Below are 21,416 nucleotides of genomic sequence, written 5' to 3'. Positions count from 1 at the left end.
CGAACTGAAACAAAGCACTCCAGGGTGCCTTATTATTATATTTTAAAACAACTTCCATTAAAGAGCTGAAAGGTTCAAGATAACAAGTTTGAGGCTATAAACTTGAGGGGAAGTCAAATTAACTAGAACTCCCAATAAAAATACCTAGAGCAAAAAAAAATTTCTTTTAAATAATTTCTGCTGATTTCAGACAGTTATATAAAAAGTTAAGAAAGAAATTTCAGCTGAAATTGAGATATGTTTTAGTACCCCCAAACATTAAATCACATTTTACAGAACACCTCTCCTTGTTTTAAAAATTTTCAAAGACAAGGCAACCAGAAATTTTCATTCAATTTACTAATCAAGTGTTTCTGTAAGATGCAGCAGAAACAAGAAAATTCCAAAACTCATTTTTATTTAGAAGTAATATTTAACATTTTAGCCAATTAACATTTTTCTTGTTTATTCTAATAAAATTCCAATTCCATCTGACTTCATATAGATATAGTTAAAAACAATGATCCTTTCTTGTTTAACAAATAAGTTATTAATCTCTGAATACTGTGACAATGAATTATATTGCATATTAATGCATACAGTTAATAAGTGTGCAAAGTGTATAGTGTCTGTTTTAAAAGAAACCAAAAATTGCACTAAGAAAGAAGCAATTAACTTTTCAGGGAAATTCTTCAGAAAAAACCCCACCATAATGCAGTGTAAATTAAGGAATTCATTCACTCAGTACAGAGATAAACACAACTTCTTGACAGCTGGAATATTCAAAACAGACATTCATTTAGTTTTGTTATTTATTATCGCTTTTATAATTTCAAATTAACTTGTCTTTGCTTCTTTATTACTAAGGAATTCAGCAGACTAAAGTTTCTTCTGTTACACAGAAAGAAAAACCAAACATTTCTGCACATTTTCAGACTGCAACCTCCCACTCCTTCTCCCCCTGCACCTACACGTCCAGTTTCCAAGAAAATGTTCAAAGGCCAAGATCCATATGGGGTAGTCAGTGTTTTAGAAGCAACATATCCATCAACAGCACTCTTTAAAGGACACTGCTATAAATTCCAGAAATCTTCAACTGCATTTGTGATCCAGAAATGAAGCTTTACAGCTCAATTAATGACTTTTTGTATCTTCTCGAAGAAGCTCAATATCAAAAAAGCCACACTAGAACAAATCAGAAAATGGAAACTCTTCTCTAAATGTCAAAGTGAAACTCTGACATTTCGACAACCAGGCTGCTTTATCACTGCTTTTCAAATACAGGAAAAAGTAGTGTCAAAGTTTTCCATGCATCAAACACTATTCGGTCTGGAGGCTTCTGTAAAGAAATCGACTCAACAACTATATTAAAAACAACTACTGCATTAATTCTTGTAATTTACACTGTGCTACACATGCCTATCTGTTATTAAGAAAGGTACACTCAAATTCCAGTATCAGATACTGAGTTTTCTATACCCAGAGCATTTTAGAGCAAAAGGTTAAAATTATAAAGATGTAATACAGGGACGTATGTGGACAGAGACAAACATGCGATCTGGAGGCTTCCATAAACTGATGCATGTATGCTCCTACCCCAGTGGCAAGATGAAGTAGAAGACTTGCTAGGCAAATTTAAGTGGTCTTGGGATTTTAAACACTCTATATAATAGGAAAATGGCTGTCTTGGTCTCAAATAGAAGGTATATAAAATGAATGGGGTTTCTCAAGGCCCACCATTCCAATTTCTCTCTACATATTTAAATTGAAGCTTGCTGGCTTTAAATACGCAGTCTCTGCTTTCAAATACAATAAAAATATTTCCACCTAATTTGTAATCTTATAAATGATGCTATCTTGATTTTGTAGGATGTCCTGATGAGAGAATATAACCAGAACTACCTTAAATCTAAGGCAGCCCTATAATTCTAAGAACATTATTTATAAAGTGTGGAGAGAAGGCACAGTAGCTCTGTAGGACTTCCCATTGCTTTCCATTCCCTTGATGCAGGGAGGGAAAGCTACATACTATTTTGCCTCTCCTTCACAAAGACTAACAGAGGATATTGACAAATAAATCACTAATATGCATGAGATGCTCCGAACTGTCTACCTCAATATATACTCCTGTCCCTCAGAAAGTATATCATAGCTTACATTCCCTCTCCCCTTCCAGCACTAGCTGGGAAGATGATCTATACTTAGCTATCTCACATTTATATGAAGTAAAAGAGGTGCACAGGGCAACCCAGGATATAAACTGGACTTCCTAACACAAACCTGCTCAATTAAAAAGAAATTGGAAAAAAAATCCAGCAAGTACAAAGTAGACTATCCTGAATGCAAGATGACAACCCTCCAATTTAAAAGCATTCCAAATAACCAAGATGGAATCATTCCATTTTAGCTCTAACTTAGTCTTTTCACTTCTTGTATGCTCTTAATTCTGTACCTGAAAAGCAAAGATGTAATAGATGTTACAGAAAGGGACTGAAGCTCAGATCACCAAGCCCAAACCTGAACAGAGAAACTACAAAACAACAATTATACAGCTCCTCAACTGAAAGAAATGCATTAGAGGACAATGATCCAAATACTGACTAAAGGGCAGTATGTCAGCATCAAAAAGCTCAAGACAGTCCCTCCTGAAAGTACAACAGTCATCTACTCTTTGAGCTTACTGCGTTTTATTCCAGTTGACCCATACCAATACCAAGGATGATGTAAAGCCTTAGTAATTCTACCATAAGACCAGAATGCCCATGTTATACTATACTAATGTTTTTGAAAATTAAGTAAGGGTTACAAAAAAATACAAGATGTTTATTACTTTTTTTGGTTTAGAAACCTCAAAATCCTTAGAAGCCTGTCATAGATACTGCAGTTTTCTTGTAAGCTCCTTTTAGGAAGGGGAAAGCAAACTAATGCCATCTTTTCTGTACTAACTTCCTCTCTGAATTTCAATGCATGTAGCTCCATTAATCAAGGGCTCTCGGGTTATTTGCAATTACATACACAAAACCAGGCCTCTCCATCTCTGAAGGGGAAGTAACAGGATGAAATGGCTCACTTAACAAAGCAGCCCATCTCCTCTGAGGTTTAGTCCTCACAGCCAAAACACAAAACCCCATAACTCACACAGAAAACGAAACTTTTTCTTTTGTAGATTTAAACTCAGTAACTATAGAGTAATAATAAAGTAATAAATGTACCTCTAGTCCTGGAGAACATTTTCCTGAATGAACAATTAAAAAAATATCTTACAGGTTGATTAGTAAACTGGTAGAGCCCATATACAAGAAGAATGACATTTTTACTACATCAAAATACATTTTCCCTTTCTTTTCTCTTTCACTTTCCATTTTCTTTAATTTACAAAATCCCAAAGGATTTTGTAAAATGCAAACAGGAGTGATGGCAATGATTGCATACAATTTAGACAGTCTACAGCCTAAGTCCTAAATCAATTTCTAGTGCAAAATACAGCTACAAATAGTCATGCATTAGAAAGAACACCCCTAAATGTCCACCTGAGCTGCCCAGCCATTAAGAGAGGTGTCTGTCCAAATGCACTTGCTAAGACCACAAAAATGACTTGTCAGTAAACACGTTCCCCACTGAAGCAACTCTCAAAAAACATATGTTTATATGTTTCCCCTTAAAGCAACAGAGGTGGGCATTCTTTCCAGCATAGCAGCTTTGTGCTTTATGTCTGCATACATTGAATGCATGTCAATTCCTGCTTTATGGACAGACTCCACAAAGCAAAACACTTTTGAGACTCAGAAAATGGAAGGAAACCTTCCCTTACACACTCTAAGGCAAAGTCCAATTTCTTTTGGTGTGACTGCTAATTTACAAACTCTGTTTGTGTCGTATGAGAACGTGTCACAGTAGCCACATATTGTTCAGGTCTTCCAAACACCTGAGAAACAGAAAACAATGGAACTGAAGTGGAAACACGCAGAGAAAAAGAAACAAGTTAATACTTCAAAATATCCTGGAATATTAAACCTCAAGACAGCCCAAGGCCACCAAAAAAAAAAAAAAAAAAAAGAGAGAGAGATCCATCTGGTAATACTGAAAGAATTACTTAGGGTTTCATATTGAAGGAAATAGCCACATCTGAAGGAAAATAATTCCCTGATGATTCTAAGGTGGGAGAAAGCACAGCCACTGTCACCTCTGTATTGAAAAATCTCTTGTCCTTTGAGTCACTGGAATTCCTTGGAAAATGGTGTCCCTGAGAGTACATACACAGGCTCTTGATTTTTGCCAGTTACCTTAGCTTGGTCTTTAGAACGCTGACCCAGCTCCACACACCAAACAAGGTGCACAATACCTCCAATACCTCAGCTATTGTCATCTGGATCTTCGCTCTGCTACCACCTTCATGTGCTAGGACATGAAGCCAAAGGGGAGGGCAGTATGCAGAGCACACAAATACATGTACCCCCACAAATATGTACTTATGGAAAAAGCCTGACCCAGGCAGATAGGTGCAATGCAGTGACCCGCACACTGCGGCCCCAGTTCTGCTGCCTCAGCCAACTTCAGCTCTCCCAGGAACCTGAGGGAAAGGAAGACAGAAGGGAACACAATGCAATGAATCTAGGACAAGACAGTACTTGGAAAAAAACATACTCTATTTTCACTGGTTCAGAAGAGACATAATTAGCAGAGTGCCTAAAGTATTTTATTCTATGTAAAAAATGAAACATCAAAAGAGTTGAGGGTTCAGACACAAACTTTTAATGCTAAGAAAGTAAAAGACTGCCTCCACAGCTGGAACAGGGCATAGGAAGAGCTACTGGCAATGGAGTGACTCTAATAGTGAGCTGTGAAACTACCTTGGGAGCTAAGTTTTGGGCTTGCTCTAAGGCCAGACATTACAGGTTGAAATATAACTGGCTCAGAGAGGGACAAAACCAAGGATCCTCCAAGGTGACAACTGAGGGAGATAATACCAAAGACATCAGTACACACAGCCACATTGAATTAAGGTGATCCTTTTATCTTTTCACACATAATTATGAATAAAGTCTCATTCTTCGACCTGTAAATGTCAATGTACCTCCAAGCACACACACACATTCTGCATGGGAAAGGGGGGAAAAAAGTATACCTATTAGATAAAACTTCTAACACAATACAAAGAATAAATTTATTCATTCAATATAGACAAAAATAGGAGGATTTCTTTATGCCTTCAGCCTTGCAACATTTTACTGCAGCCATCACAGTAGAAAAATCTGCTGAAAGGTAGCACACATCATGGTTTCCATTATATATTTGTTTTAAATTCTTGGAGCAGCACATCCTTCAAATAATCTACCACAATAAATAATCTACCCCAATAAAGCTAAAACTTCAATACATGAAATTGTAAACAGAAAAAAGCAAACTTCCGAACCATTACAAGCTAGCCCTGCAAGAAGCTTCAGGTTCTGCATTCACTGCTGCTTTTGGCTTTTCACTTTGGTGCAGATAAAGGGCCTAGTGCATACATCCAGCAGAGAAACTTTTATCAAGCAAGAAAAGAAGAATCATTCTGTACCTTGAGTTCTCCAGAATATTCACCAAAATTTTTTGCTTTCAGCTCTTTAAAAGGCATGAAATTTTGTGTTTAATTTTCATTGGGGTTTTTTGTTGTGGTTTTGTTTGTTTGTTTGTTTTGCATTAGTCTGCTCTGCAACTTCAGATTTTTTCCTTTTCAAGCAGATGTTTCTTCAGAAATTACAACACAGTATTTTTTAGAAAGTCTAATTTTAGTTCCATGAAGTAGAGACTTGGATTCCTTTAATGTTACTTTCAGTGGACACAGTTGATATGCATATTAAAATTATTTAAATATTTGCAGGTGTACAAAAGGTCCAAAACCATAAATTTCCGAGTTATGTTTCGCATTCTAGATAAATATTTTAACATGTTATAGTAATGCTAATTCAAAATTAATATACTTTTTGCCATTATATATCTCACTGATAGTGAGAAAGCAGACCCTACCCTGTTATCAGTATGTTCGTGTCATTTTCCACATGCACAACTACTGCTATTGAGCGTGTCTCCATATTTTTGAAGATCATCAATAAAGTGAAACTGCTGCTTTAAGTCCAGGTTTTAATGATCATGAGGCAGATATATTTCCAGAAAGCAGCAAAGCATTTGAATTACTTATTATACAAATCACCTGCTACCACTCCAGTGGCATCAGCACTGCCAGCACCTAATGCCACATGCTCTAGATGGGAATGGAAGAAATCTCTTCCCTTCGTTTGAAATCATTGTGAACATCTCTCATTTCTCCTTTCTCAGCAATCTACGTAACCACAATGATTACTGTGAATATGGAAGAAATGCAATTGTTCCAGCTTTTTTTTCCCCCCTGAAAGTAAAGACACCACACCTAAAAGGAGTTCCCATCACTTCTCTCACTACCACAAAACCATGTTACTCAATTTCATCCCTGGTAAAGAGTCACCACTGTTGCCACACTGTCTCACTAACAAACATGCTTTTTTTGAGCAATGCAACTACAAAGCAGCATAAAGCACAGCAGAGAAAGTGCTTTTGTTGAACAATTTCAACCATGAAATAAGCTATTCTAGGATTCTAGGAAACTGAGCAAGAATTTGTGCTGTATATAAACACTTCCACTACTTCCTCTCCCTAAATTTGAACTTAAATTCCTGTATGCCAACTCCTTTAAAGTGCAAATAGAGATAACTTACCCTCATCCAATCCTCCAAGAGACACAACAGACATGCCACTACTGTCATGTCTACATTTTCTGACAAGCTAGAAAGCTTCAAAGCAACAATAAGCGACACAGAAAAAAATACTTTTATTTTTGCTGAATTCCTATGAGGGGATTGATTTTATTCTAATTTCAGCTAGAGGTATTTGGCTAAACAAAAACTTCATATAATTCCTTCTTAGGAATTTTTATATGTGATAAATAATTTGAAAAGCAGCTATATACCGCAGGAAGTTAATTATTTTTTAAAACCAGCTTTATTAAATGTTGGTTTTTGAATGGAAAGACTACCATTTCTTACAGGTCTGTGACAAGGAAGGCAAAAAACATTGAGAGCTTGAAGTTGTAAAGAGATTAAAATAACTTCTGTTTGTCTTGTAAGGTAGACCTGTTTTTGTTAACATGAGCTGTATAAGGCTTAAGAGGCTGTACTATACAACAGTGTACTTATTATACAGTGATACCATATTTATTTTTATTTCCACCATTCTTTCATTCTGTAGCAAATTTTACACCCTTATGGTGTCCCGAGAAGACCAGAATTGGAAATAACTAAGTAAGAACTAACAGAAATATTCTCAAACTGTTACTTGGTCATATTATGAATTTAATGTGCTTTCTGTGATCTTGCAGCTCATGAGGCTCAGGCAGGTCACTGATAAACAAACAAAATCATCAGGCAGAGAATACTGAAGACTCAATTTAGTGCTCTGACTGTGCCAAAAATACTGTGCATACTACTTATTATTACACTTTTAAAAACTAGTGTGGAAGAACTGGAAAATATCCAGCTAAAACTCACAACATTAGAGTCACATAAGTAACTTTTACCAGTGAAAGACTTTAGTAATCACATTTCAATATTTAAAACAAGATTTAGAAGCAATCTGATTAATGTCAAAATAGCACCTTATACAATTAAATCTACCACATGTACCACATCAGAACTACCAAAATCAGATCACTAAGATATTTTTAAAAAGAAAAAAAATCCTCAAAACCAAAGCAAACAAGCAAAAAAATAAAATAAAGGCCAATAACACACACACCAGAACTTAAAGGTTGATAATTTAATTGGAGAATGAGATTTCATAACCATGTTATACAGAACTATGGTGGTAATGGTTTAAATCCAAGTTGAAATATTTCTATGTAAAAAGGAAGTATACCAAGTCTCTTAATCAACAGTAAAGAGGAACAGTTTTCCCAGTTTTCCATTGCTAAAGAAAACATTGCATTAAAGAATGACCAATTCCTCATTTCTGCCTCTTACTAGGCAGTGACACTGCAAAGAAAAAAGAGCTAACTTCCTGGTCAATTTCCAAAAGAGCACCAAGAAAGTGGTACTAAGTACCTCTAAAATGGGAAAATATGAAGTTATAAATTTGAAAAAACCCCCAGCATTTTCATTAAAATAACTGGGGAGAGGGGGGAGATATAAAACTGTTAATTTCTGGAAGTGCCAGTATATATGGCATTCAGGGACTGCTGCACAGATCTACAGATTGACCCACGCAGACACACACCCCAGGGTTGACAAACACAGGAAATACTCCTGAACACTCCTTATATTTCTGAAATAATGTGCTAGGATCACCAATGCAAGCAAGGACTGGCTTCTCTATACTACACCTCGCTTAGCAATTCTTACTTTCCAAATCTGGCACACTGAGTGAATTAAAACTAAAAAGTTACTGAAAAGTTTTGCAGACTTCCAGAAGCTTAATAAAGGAGCCATTTAAAAAGTCTCTCATGCAACTCAAACATCTCTGTAAAACGTTATCAAGGTTACTGTTACTTGCCGTCACCACCAAAACTCATCCATTTCTATTGTTCCTACAGATTTGCAAACACCTCTCCTGTATTCTTGCTGTCCAATCTCTCTTTCCATACACCTTTTATTAAACCTTTTTCTTTTGCAGGACATCTGTTCAAAAACCCACACCAAGAACAGAGTAGAAATGTCCTCAAGGTTTCTTATGTAGTTGTTCACTAAAGGGAACAAGACCAGAAACCTGTAAGAAAAGCCTACATGCAGTGCTGGTTGTGAAGCAAAACCAGTAACATTCAGAAAATCATGGATTCCCATGAAAATGGCATCCTGCTGCTGGATCACACGCTTCAGTCACTCATGGCACGCTGCTGCCTGGGGAGTTGTGCTGCTGCCAGGAAAATGACTTGCAAAGGGATGGAAAAAATGTAGAAGTTTTATTTTGAGTACACAAACAACTGACTTCTCAATTATTTTGGCTTCCTTTAGATAAGGTTTCTGTTTGGCATGACAGAGACAAGCCAGCAGGCATAGATCATCTTTGCTGCAGAAGGGGAAACCCATGGAGTTACACTCAGAGGCAGCTCTGGGGGTGGTGCTGGCAAACACCCACTCCAACCAAATGGATATGGGAATTCCTTTCCACCCCCCAGCACATGGGAAGAATAATATTACAGAAAATTACAGTTTAAAAGATGCATGCTGGAGGTCTCTTGCTTAGTAAGACTTATTCAAAATGTATAAAAATTACCCTCCCTGCAAAAGAAATAATGTAAAAGGAAACTATTTTAAACTTCATTATAATGAAGATGAAATTTTAATCACAGGCATGGAAGTTGGCTTTTGCCTTAAGAATAGTAATAATTACCAGATTTCATTCAATATGAGCAAACAGAAGACAGCAATTTGAAATGGCCAAATTACCGTTTTTACTTGCAGTATCACTCAGCTAAGACAAAAAAGGGGAATGAGAAGATGAATCATTTAAAATACTCAATAGGTGGCCTATACACTATATTTCCATAATTAAAACTAGGCCATTGTTGCTGAGTATTCATTAGACTTCACTCAAGAAAGAGATTTAAGAAGACACAAGTAGTATATATCAAACAGAAAAATGACAAAACCAGACATCCATCAATAAAAGAATGACAAGACTCAAAGTTTCTTCAAGTAATTTAAGGAAAGTTAAAAGTCACAGAAAATTCCCTAATGTCCGGACTAAAAGAAGATTCAGTAGAATAGAGCAAGCCCTTAAAAAGGCAAAGACAAAGTGAACCGTGTAGAAAAGGCTATTGTTTTGTAAAAAGGCATAGGATGATTCAAAAATATCTCTTCAGAAATTTCTGGGGGTCATTTGAGATTTTGGGTGAGCTGTTTTTCAGTTCACAAGGAACTGCTTTAATGAACATATGCTAAACAAGCATTAATCAGCATTTTAATAAGCACCCAACACATTTAGGAGAGCTGTCTCTGAACACATTTTATTTGATATTCTTTTCAAAAAAATACTGAAACAAAATAGAAATTCAAGAAGAGTTAAGACACTGCTAAAAATGGGCTGATATTTTAAAACATCAAGCTGCCTATTCTAGGTACCCACATGTCCATTAACCTTCCAGCAACCCCAAGCCAAAAAACAATAAAGCTGATAGGACTCTATTAATAAAATATTCAAGGGGTGAGATATAATTAATGACAGTCAACAGTTCTGGGAAAATTAGTTTTTAGTATCAAACAGGCATGACTTCATTCTCTGATGAGATTATAAGTTTTCCAGATAAAGGCAACTTCAAAAAGGTAGTAAACTTTCGTGGTGTACTTTGGCTTTTGTGTACAAGACATCAACATAGTGGGATAAAATTTCATTAGAACACAGACTGCCAAAGATGAACAACTATTCAGATGATGCATCTTCAACAGCAAACGAGGGGAACTACTAATTAAATAGTTATAGCTTCTATGGGCCTGCCACAATTTGAACTATGGCTGTCACTTTTCATATTTATTGAATATAAAAGTATAAATCAAGCACCGGTAATTACTGTGGATAAGCACAAGAGTGGCAGATAGCTACAGGTAATCACATAGACAACACATGACATCACTTGCATGACAAAAATGCTTTCAGATGAATTTATTTTTTAACACAAGGAAATGTAATCTATTAAAGAAGAGGCAGGGAAAAGTGCATCTCCATGGGAACAACCATTTGCTTGAGCGACACAAGTATGAAAGGGGGGTCCAGGTACGTCACTGGAAGTAGCTATGAGTCTGCTGTTTCTCTCCTGAGACTTCACAAGACTCATAATTAATTATTAACAGACTACTAAGTGACACTGTTGGATTTTTTTTTTTTTTAGTTCAGTACCTGATATTTCAAGATCAAGGCTGGAAACAGATTTGGTTTAAGGACTAATACTCATGACCATCATTCCCAACTGTGCTGGTTTAGGAGGTATTTTAATGAGAATTTTCTTGTGATCCTTGGAGAGGCAGGAGTGATGATGCATTAGACATATTTGTATAGAGAGAACTTAAGAACTTGCTTCACTGGGTGAAGCAAAACTTTCAAAAGCTGTTTCACTAGATGAAGCATCAGTCTTGTAATTTGCAAGCCTTTGTTTAAAAAGAAGGAGTGCATTTTTGAAGGCCTTTCAGAACAATGGCTCCTCTAAGGAAGGACACATACTCTGCTTGTTCTGAATGGGAAATTACTGTACAGCAAGACAGGAAAGGCTTAAAGACTATAGTTTAGTTGAGGACTCTGATTCAAGCAAGGTAAAAAAAATAGTACAGATACGTGGTGCACAGCACACACGTTTCATTACGGTAAGGAGTTCACAGCACCTAAACTATTAAAAAAGAACACTCTTAAGCACCAACTCTTTTGGGTGGATTTAAAGAATATTCTGAATCAATTTGTGAGTTAGGTATGTGTTGGGGTCTCCCCCCCTGCCGTGGAGCCCTGGGAGAGGGCCCTGGGGGGGAGGCACGGTGTTTCCCTGCCCCTGGTCAGCCTCATTCCTCATTGATTGTTTTGTGTTCCCTTGTGCGGGCAAGGACCCTCGGGTCCCGTGACTGGGGGCAGTTCCTGAGCAGAGCCCCGGCCATGCGGCTGGAGAAATAAACATCTCTGAAACATCTATCAAGAATCCGTCCATACATATTTCCTTTCCACGGGACTCCTGGTTTGATATATGCGTGTTACAGTAATCCCCGCTGTTAACAGGTATGCCTTAGGCAGTTTCTCACTGTCACAGGATGTATGAGCTTAAAAGAGCATGAGAGGTGCTTTACACTCTGGATGCTCACACCAGGTAAGTGTGGTCACAGCACACAAAAAGCCAGACTCCATCATAAGGCATTTTCAGCCTTGGCTGAACAAACACACCAAGAAAACCATTGGAAAGGGAACAGGGAATGAGTAAATTATCGTAACAGTGCTTCAGAACTTCAAAACCCATGTAGGTATGTGCAAAGGGCTGAGGCTTGGAAGATGTGACACTAGGGATGGCTCAGCCATGAAACCACCAAGCTTTTTTTCTCATGCCTTTTCATTGTTCACCATCAGAGTGAAGGGAAGCACCCTGCACCATGCAGCTTAAGGTTAAGACTGAAAAGATAAACACATACATATGCCAGGACACACCTCTATTCCTTCACTTAAATAGATTTCTGTTGGACATTAAAATGTGTTTACATGAAGCAGATATTGCCCACATTTTACACAAACACTTGAAATATTACTACAACAGAACTGCAATCCTTTCCTAAGGTACCTTTCAGACAAAATACATACATTAAATTTATGTTTTAAACAACATAAATCTATATAAAAGGAGCTTAAAGTCACAACTTGGACTTTGATTTTAACCACACAAATAATTAAAAAGGCATAACCACATTTCCTGGCACTGTAATCAGTATATTCGAAGAGTATCTGTAGAAAGGACTATGGTACTAAATATTACCATGGTAAATTTTATGATAACCTTGTTTGCCTGCTACGTAGTCCTCAATTTCCATGTACTTTATGACAACTTAGCAGTGGAAGACATGGTAATGAAACAGTGACTAAGAAACCAAACTTGTTAGAAACAATACTGGCACAAGATAATCCTACATAAGCTATTGCTGTGTTATTTTTAAGTGAACCTTTTAGCTTTCTATTAAGTCCAATCCCAAATCCTAATTTTTCTGTTGAAGAGTCATTTTGTACAGCAGTCCACAACAGAAGTTTTCCCTATGTAAGACTTCATAAAACAGAAGCAAAAGAAAACCCCTCAAAACACTTCTAATGTGCTTGTTTCTGTTTTATTAATAACATCCTAAAACACCACTAGTAGGTTTTCCTGGCATAAAACAACAACTTATCACTATGTTTATAAACTTCTCTAGCCATATGCAAAGCCCTTTTTAATCAGTCCTTAAAAATCAAAGAGGAAAAAAACCCATTTCACTTGACTTTCAAATAGATTTCTTTAAAATACAAATAAAAATTTTCAAAGCTAGATTATTTTATATGTATGACAGACTGTTGTGAAGACTTTATGTGCAAGTATAAAATAGAATACATATTCAAGGACCTGGAAGTTGACAGAACATGCTGGACCACAGAAACTTAACCTCTGGCTCTGTACACAGCCACACTGTAAAAGCCTATTCATACAGTGATTTAGCTTTGGCTATGAGAGCTATGCTGAACAATCCAGTTTACATCCTTCATCTTTCAAGTGAGAGGAGTTGGCATGAAAGGAGAGGATTCAGCAGTTGATATGTGTGTGAAAATAACAGTTCTTCAGCCACTGAAAATACACAACCTCTGACAAACTGGAACAATAGTAACATCTTTTTCTGCTGGACGTGATGCAAGAAAACATGTTACAGATTTTTACATGTGATTCTCCACCCACACCCTCTGTCTCTCCCTCCCTCAATCATCCACCCACCATGTCACCTCAAACTAAGCATAAAGACAATCCAAACATGCATGTTAAAAAAAAATTGTATCTACATTACATTCCCAACCTGAAACTCATCAAGTCAACTAAATGTACTCCAAAATACAGAAGGACTTACCCAATGTGTCTTTTAGATTTTTAACCAGAGAACCTTTCTTCAAGCTGTTTTTTCGCTCCACATAATTTGATGGCACATATCCTGTTTTGTTGGCCGCGTTTCTTACCCTCCACCACGTCTTAGAATCATCTAATAGCCAAAGACGCTCATTTTTCTTGATGTCAAGTTCTTGGTCTTGCTGTGCAGTGTAATCCCACTTTGCAATAACAATAACTTCTTCTGTCATCTTTCATGGAGTCCTTCTGCAACAAAATATTAAAACATTATCCTCAGTAAATTATGTCATATAATTCTTACTCATTTTTTTCTTTGAATTCTTCTAAAATAAGCAAGAAAAAGGCTAGGGAAAAATTAGAATGCCATACAGGGAAAACCCTCTTTTAAAAATAAGGGAAGTCATATCGACCTTTCTTGCTTTTTTGCCACTAAAATATGGCAATACCTTGATAGTAAATGCTGGTCAAAATGTATTACATACACTTCCTCAGAATATATATAAAATATTATCTGGATATATAGTAACAAAAGCTAATTTATAAAATCCATTTAGGTTTTGCATATAGCATTATAAAAGTATCTCACATGTGGCATTCCAAATTCTGATCCAAGTAAAAAAATAAAATAGCAGCATTTCAAAAATATTTTTTCCTTCTGCACTAGTTTTGCATCCTCACACTAATGTCACATATAAGTCTTCTGCATTTAAACGAAGTTATCCATCTTTTTTTAGTAGAAAATTAAGAAATAATTCAAGAAGTAATGCAACCCAGCAAGGAAATCTGCCATCAATAAGAGGGTACTGTCTTTAGCAAGTCTTTGTTCACCGTTTTGTGCAGGCAGCACAAAACTGCATTTAAGAGTCTTCACTCCTCCTTTGTTCCCAGGAAGATCCCAGCTCAGCACAGTCCTGCACCAGGCATTAGTCAGGGGGGTGGAAAAGAGCACCCACTGGATTTCATTTCTTCCCTACCTGAAACATATCCAGAGTTCCATTAAGACTGAATGAGCTGTGTTTTTCTCACTCACCTGTAAGAACAATGATCTTTCTCAAAGCTATTTGTCAGCTGCACCAAGACAGCTGCATGCCTCCACATTTTCCTACGCGTCCCAGCAATTACCAGGAACAATGTGAGGGAGCACAATAGTGTGCAAGGATAAGTCCAACGCTAGTACCAATGACATTCAAATATATTATAATGCCAACCAAAGCACATTGATTTTACCTTCTAAATTCTGAGAAGTCACCTTAAGTGTTCTAATTGCTGCCATGAGGGTTGGGAGAGGGAAGTGGAGGAGGACAGAGAGGGTAGGAGGTAAGAACATATTTGAAAATCAATGTAGCAGATTTTGGGGTTTTTTTTAATAAAAGGTGTCAATTTTATTTAAACTACAGATTAGTAGAAAGAGGTGCAAAAGTACTTCAATCTATTCATGTCCAGTGATCTTTGTAACATTTGACTTTGTTGCCTAGGTCTTGGAAGTTCACAACCCTACCTTCTCTGATACCTAATAGTTTATGTGACAGAAAGGTAATTAAAAAACCAAACCTCATTCAGAAATTCTGTTCAGCATGTAAGTTACATCACCTACATTCCAAAAGGGTTCCTTCTGCAGTCTGTAAATACACACACACACACTTCCCCCTTTAGCTACAGTACAAACTGTGAAAACTGCATGCCAGACAACCCAGCTTACCTACTCCAGGAAAAATAAGTGCTTTCCTTATTTAATCTATAATCATGAAACACAATAGTGGACCCTATTATAAATTAATAGCCTCCTCTTATCTTGAATTTTGTTTCCAGGAGAACAGCATATAGGCTGGAGCTATGGTTGCTACGCAAGGACCAGCAGTACTAACTATTAAATGAGTATTACCCCTCATGGCCAAGGAAGGACATGATTTTTGAAAACCTGAAGCTGAGTTGAACAGGTTTAAGCTCTCATTTTCCACTCAAAAACTAGAAAGAACATACAACAATTAGAACATTATTCAAATGTGCATTTGCATGGCTGAGGTCCCCAAGACAAACTTAAAAAGGAGCTATGATGCTTTGAAAACTGAAAAGCACAATCCTTACAATTCAAACAGGCTGTGACTTATGCAGTGGAACTGATAGTTTTACAAGAAATAAGTCAGTAACCATTCAACCATTTTTTCCCCCTAAAATAATAATCCCATCTGACAATGACAGAGAAGAGCCTGAGCTTTGGACCTCAGTCTCCAATAAACTGCCCTGCTTTCTGACTGACATAAAATGGACAGAGAGCCTACAGGTCGATAAGCTGATGTAGCCACAGGGGACTGCAATCAAACATGTTCTGGAGGCTGGTGTTGTCAATATAATCTATCTCTCCAAATTAGGTTGGTTTATTTTATCTCAGCAATTGTAAAATGGTCAATTCTTACTATTCCTGGGGACATGGAGAATATGAAGAAATAGGACATCATCAATGCAGTTGGCTGACGTGGTCACTACATAGGCTCCCCTTCTAAAAAAGGTTATTTTCACAATACAGGCCAGTTAAAATGACAAATATTACAGGATATTAATAATAAAAAAAGCCCACATTAGGAATAATATTTGAGGAGTGACTGGTGGAAAACTATTAAACTCTTCCCATACCTCTGAAGAAAAAAAAGAATTTGAATTGATCCCTATTGTAAAAGTCATCAAGTCTTTACCCACGGTGTTGGGCAAGGACAGAAGCACAGGAAGAGAATATTTACCAGGGCCAACAACATCAACTGTAATCCTCTGAAACTCACCCGGACAGGGTGCTCAAACCTACTTGATTTCTTAAATTCTCATTAGTGTAGACATGTAAAACTGTCACTATGCCTGAGAAATGATGTCATTTCACAAGCAGACCACCCCTTGCAATTTTGGCAGAAATATTCAGGTATAGAGAAGCCAAGTTTCTGGAGTACCATGCTCACACAACCCCTTTCAGTAAAGCAGTCCAGGTTTTACTAAATGTTTAGTGGCAGAAGCTTTCCTTCCCAAGTGGGGCACAATTTAGAGTCAAAATGCATAATGTAATTGCAGCTCAACATTTGTCCATTTAAAGCTGTACACATGTGTGTAGAACTTAGTTGTGTTGGGTTTTTATTTTTTTAGTTTTAGGTTTGTTCTTTTTTTGGGGGGGGGGGTGAATTTTATTTTGTGTTTTGGGGTTGTTTGCTTGTTTTGTTTAATTTTGTTTGTTTGTTTTTAATGTGGGGAAATACATTAAAGTTCTTAAAATTATTTTCTTATGATTACATCATTAGACTGGCTCCATCAAGGACAATATGGCTCTTCCTGTGACATCTGCAGAGCTAAGATTTCCTAGTATGTGAATTAGGACACATTTGTATCCCAGAAGGGGGGCTGTAGAAGTAATAGTTTTGAAATGCTTCCACAACACAGCCATGTGCTAAATAAAAGATTATAAGCCGACAACATAACTAGATCTGGGGGAAAATGAAAGGAAAACACAATGACACAGCCTCCCAAAGCATCTGAGAGTACCATAAAAACTTGACGTGGACTGAAAGCATGAAATTTCTTTAGTGTACTGCTTACAGACTGCAAAACAAAACATACCACAGTTCCCAAAGATTTTAATGGCAACATGAGATTCCTTCACATCAAGAAAATGAAAATCCATTACTGCTAAGAGTGCACAACTTCCTTGAAAGTTCCTTCTCAAAAAGCTCAGAAGTCCTAGCACTGAAATACTGAGTTGTCTTCTCCTACCTGACAGAACAACATTCCACACTTTAAAAAGCACCAGTGAAAAGCTTTGAAATACTTCTGCAAGGAACTGTAAGTGCATGAAATGCGAATCTTACCTCCATACAATATTGTTTCACATGACCCTGGTATTTACCTTACCGTATCAAGGAGTATTTGCTTTACTTTTATGGCAATCCAACTTCCAACCTTAAAAACCAAAACCACCACATTAAATGAGAGCAAACAGAATTCCACAACCCAGACCTTCAAAAGGTAATTCTTGTATCACCTACGTGACCAATACACAACTCCAACTCCTTTTAATCCAGCAATTCCTTCATTGCTATCAGTCCTAAAAAACTAATTTATTTTACCAACATTGTATTTGCTGAAATGTTAAAACTAATATAGTTTAGACTGAGCTCACGTATTTTCAACCACTTTGTTTCTTCCCTCCAGTTTAGGTTTTGTTAGGAAAGGAGTCCTGTCTTCAATGGAAGCTGCCCTACTGAAGAAGCACACACGAACATTTTTCTACCCGAAATTGCCCTTAGGAGAAAGGGCAAAAACTGAAAAATTGCCCAGCCAAGAAGGCAATGAACAAAAACTCAGCCAAAGTCAAGTCAGTTAAGGCTGTACTGAAAGTCTGCTCAGACAGGTGAGGAACATTAACTAACCATATGGCAGAATAAAGGCAGACATTGGTGGAATATCTAGTACTGTATCTTCTGTACAACTTTATGAGAAGAAAGCCCAGGAAAGAAAAGGTTATGTTCAATAAACTATCAACAACCCAACAACTTAGCAATGACAGGAAAAAAAAACCAAACAGACAAATGAACACCTATGCCGTTTTGAAGCCATGCTTAAAACTGAACCATGCAAGTAATATTTGAGATTATGGAAACTTAAACATAGAGGAATGTAAGAGAATTGCTCCAACAAGCTTGTAAATCTACTAGTGATTCTTTATGTGAAAGATTTACTTGGTGTCATTTTAAATATCAAAATACATAGAATTGTTACACAGATCTCAGTCTCTTTTTACCAGGCTGGGATTTCAATCCTCACTCCCTCCCCTTCCCCATATAGGACTAATATATTTCTCCCACAATGACAAATAGGAAAAGACCCTTATCAGCATTCCACCTGAAATGGAACCTTCTCCTATAGACACACAAGTTAACACTATGACTAATTTCATGTCCTGGTCCAGTGGGTAGAAAAGCCACGTTTTTTTCTTGCCCTCAAGAAGAAGGCTCACAGGTATGTCAGGGTTAGTTAGGACAGTGCAAACAGAAGCTATGTTTGAGCTTTAAAGATGCAGTGAGAAAGGAAGCAGTTGCTCTCCTTATAATTTGTTTTGCAAAAAGGAACACGACTGAAAAATTACTGACAGTAATGCTTGAAATTTAATCCCTCACCAAGGGAACAAGCAAAAATTCTAATAATAGGCAGTGCCAATTGATATAATAGACTGTTCTGGAATTGGATGTCTTCCTAAGACACACTGAAAGAAAGGGACAGAATTCATACAGAGGCTTTTACATGACACTGATGTACACAAAACACCTAATTGCTATACAATATTAAATAAGGTATAATTACTATATGATATTTAGTTAATTACATGGGAAGAATGGAAAACAAACTAATTACATATCATGGTTTTCTCTAAGATTTGAAGGCTGAACAACCTCTCCTCCTGTCCCCAAACCCTGAAAAATCAAAATGGGTTTTGAACTGCGCAGCATTTGTTACTGACAGGCCAGCTATCTGGTGCCCACCCGGCTAATGTTTCATAAGCTACAGGAAACAGCCAGTATTTGGTCCTCTAAGGCAATATAGTTGCAGAAAATAAATTTTAAAAAGCCTGTGTTCATCAAGACTTGTTTCATAGTACCTGGATGTGCTTACTGTATTCTGCAATTAATAACTTCTATTAGATCACTTCATCTGAAGTATGCTCTAGGTCTGAAGCGTTCTTGTTTATGATGATGCAATCTCTGGTTAGCTTGCCTACAGTTTCAGGAAATTTTGAAGTTTTGTTTTCACCTACAGTTTTTTTCTTTGTTGCATGTGTGGGTGTGTGGTTAGTTTTCTTGTATCAGCCTAGATGAATAGTTTTGATATATAGAAAAGTTTCAAAAAAACACATCTTTACATTTGAAATTTTTTCATTCAGTTCTTGAGAATCAGTAAACACCAACGCAAAGACAGTACTCAGAAGGCATTTAAAAGAACCAGTAATGTGAATTCAAATAAACACTTGTGAAAAAGAATACACCTTTTGGACATACTTTTAGCTATTTCCAGTGGAACTTGTTTGAAGAAACAGAAAAATATCATCTCGTTCATTCAAAGGCCAAAGTTAACCTAAACCAAGGAAGACCTATTTCTAATGATTCTCAAAATGTCAGAATGCAGAGGTTTAAAAAGAATAAACAAACTGACCCAAATTACAGCTTATCACAGTCCTTTGTTATAACCAGTAAAACCCTTTCCATGCTTTGTTACTTGGGCTATTTGCTGGTGCTTGGACAAATAAAGATGGATCACATAAAGGCCACTTTGTCTAACTGCTTTTGCAGTTTAACACTTTAGTACTTCATATAATATGTGTCAATCCACCCCAAGAGACACATTTCTTCAGAAAGAGGTCACTGCATCAAAAACTACTCTAAGACTACTGTACTCTCTCTCTTTTAAAGGAAGTTAACTAAACAGCTGTAGTGAACAAGCATTCATCACCCAGCTATGTAGTTCTGAGGTGTCAAACCGATACCTGAGCAAAAAAGCCCCCCCATGCCCAGGCAGTCTAAAATAGTTGACTGTTTTAGCACAAGCTTGACAATTAATTTGGGGGATTTCACTATTAGGTCTCATTAGGATGCATTGATTATAGAACTGAAAGTGATAGCTGAGTAAGTGCAAGTAATTATTATCTAATTTACTTTGATGTGCAAACTGGAGACACAGTCACAATCAATAGATGCTGCTGTCTGTACTTTAGGGGTCAGTTTTCCAAAGGTGAAAGCAAAGATAAGTGGAAGCTGTAAAAAATGAATATGAACAAAGATGTAAATAAATTAATCCACTGCAAAGGAGGAATGTTTAGAATTACATTTCCAACCTACTCTCACAATTCAGCATCTACAAAAGAAGAATTGGTTAAAAAAAGAACCTGTTAAAAAAGTGAGATAAAAAGCTCTAGAGGTTTCTTGTGTCCCCTCTCCCTGGTCCTTTCCTTGAAAAGGAAAAACTGATAGCAACAAGCTGAAGTCCAGAAAGGAAAACTGAAAGTATTGAAAGAAGTAAAATTCAGCTCATCAAGAACTATTAAAAAGGTATTAAAACTGCATTGGAGTAATTTAAGTATTAGTAAAAGAATAAGTAGAGAATTAGATAGAATATTAAGTGGACTGTACCTGATGCAGGAAAAAAGCTTAATACTTATTTCTACACTGTGGGATTATATTACAGAGACAACCATTTTCTTCTGTGTCATTAACTAGAATATAAAAGTAATAAGAAAAATTTAAACAATGTTCAAATGCACCCCAAGATATCAGAAACATCCACAAAGCTATCACAGTTTTAACTATCCACTAAATTTTTTTTTCCCACTTCTTTTGAGATCCTGGTTTAGGTCTACCCAATCTGCCGAAGCTGAACAGATGTACCAATTAGTGAGGGGACAGCCCCAATGACAGGACAATGCAGGAGTGACTCAAAGGCATGCTCAGCAGGTGCCGTGAGGCCGAGATGGCACTCCTGTTGCTGGATGTCCTGTTTTCTGGCAGCAGCAGGACATTTGTTCTTAAGCACAAAAAGCCCTTGGTTTCCTTTTAAGTCACTTACGGGGGAAAAAAAATTAAAATACAACCAGAAAAGCATAGTTATAGATGAAAGGGTGAGAGCAATCCAGGCCAGTGCAACAGTTAATGGCACCAGAGGCGCTACAGCCTGTGCACCCAGGAAGGACAGCCCTGCCACGGTCCCCTTCTACAGGCACCGAAAGGATGGGACTTTTAGGAGCTCTTAAAAACAACACACACCCCAAACAAACTGAAATATGTTTGTTTGTTTGTTTGTTTTAATCCCT

The 21,416-nt window shown here is 36.9% G+C and overlaps 1 protein-coding gene across 2 annotated transcripts in view; it reads right to left on the bottom strand.

Annotated features, from left to right (window-relative positions):
- NCK2 (NCK adaptor protein 2) overlaps positions 1 to 21,416 on the bottom strand; it is an 86,745-nt gene that overhangs the window by 18,128 nt on the left and 47,201 nt on the right. For both annotated transcript variants that reach the window (XM_039549236.1, XM_039549227.1), the window contains one exon: positions 13,590 to 13,831. In XM_039549236.1, the coding sequence (XP_039405170.1) occupies positions 13,590 to 13,815 (226 nt within the window). In that variant the 5' untranslated portion in view covers positions 13,816 to 13,831. The remainder of the gene's footprint in view (positions 1 to 13,589; positions 13,832 to 21,416) is intronic.

The sequence above is a fragment of the Corvus cornix genome, chromosome 1 (genome assembly GCF_000738735.6).
Source record: "Corvus cornix cornix isolate S_Up_H32 chromosome 1, ASM73873v5, whole genome shotgun sequence".
Lineage (NCBI taxonomy): Eukaryota > Metazoa > Chordata > Aves > Passeriformes > Corvidae > Corvus > Corvus cornix.
This window is presented reverse-complemented; position numbering and strand designations above follow the sequence as displayed.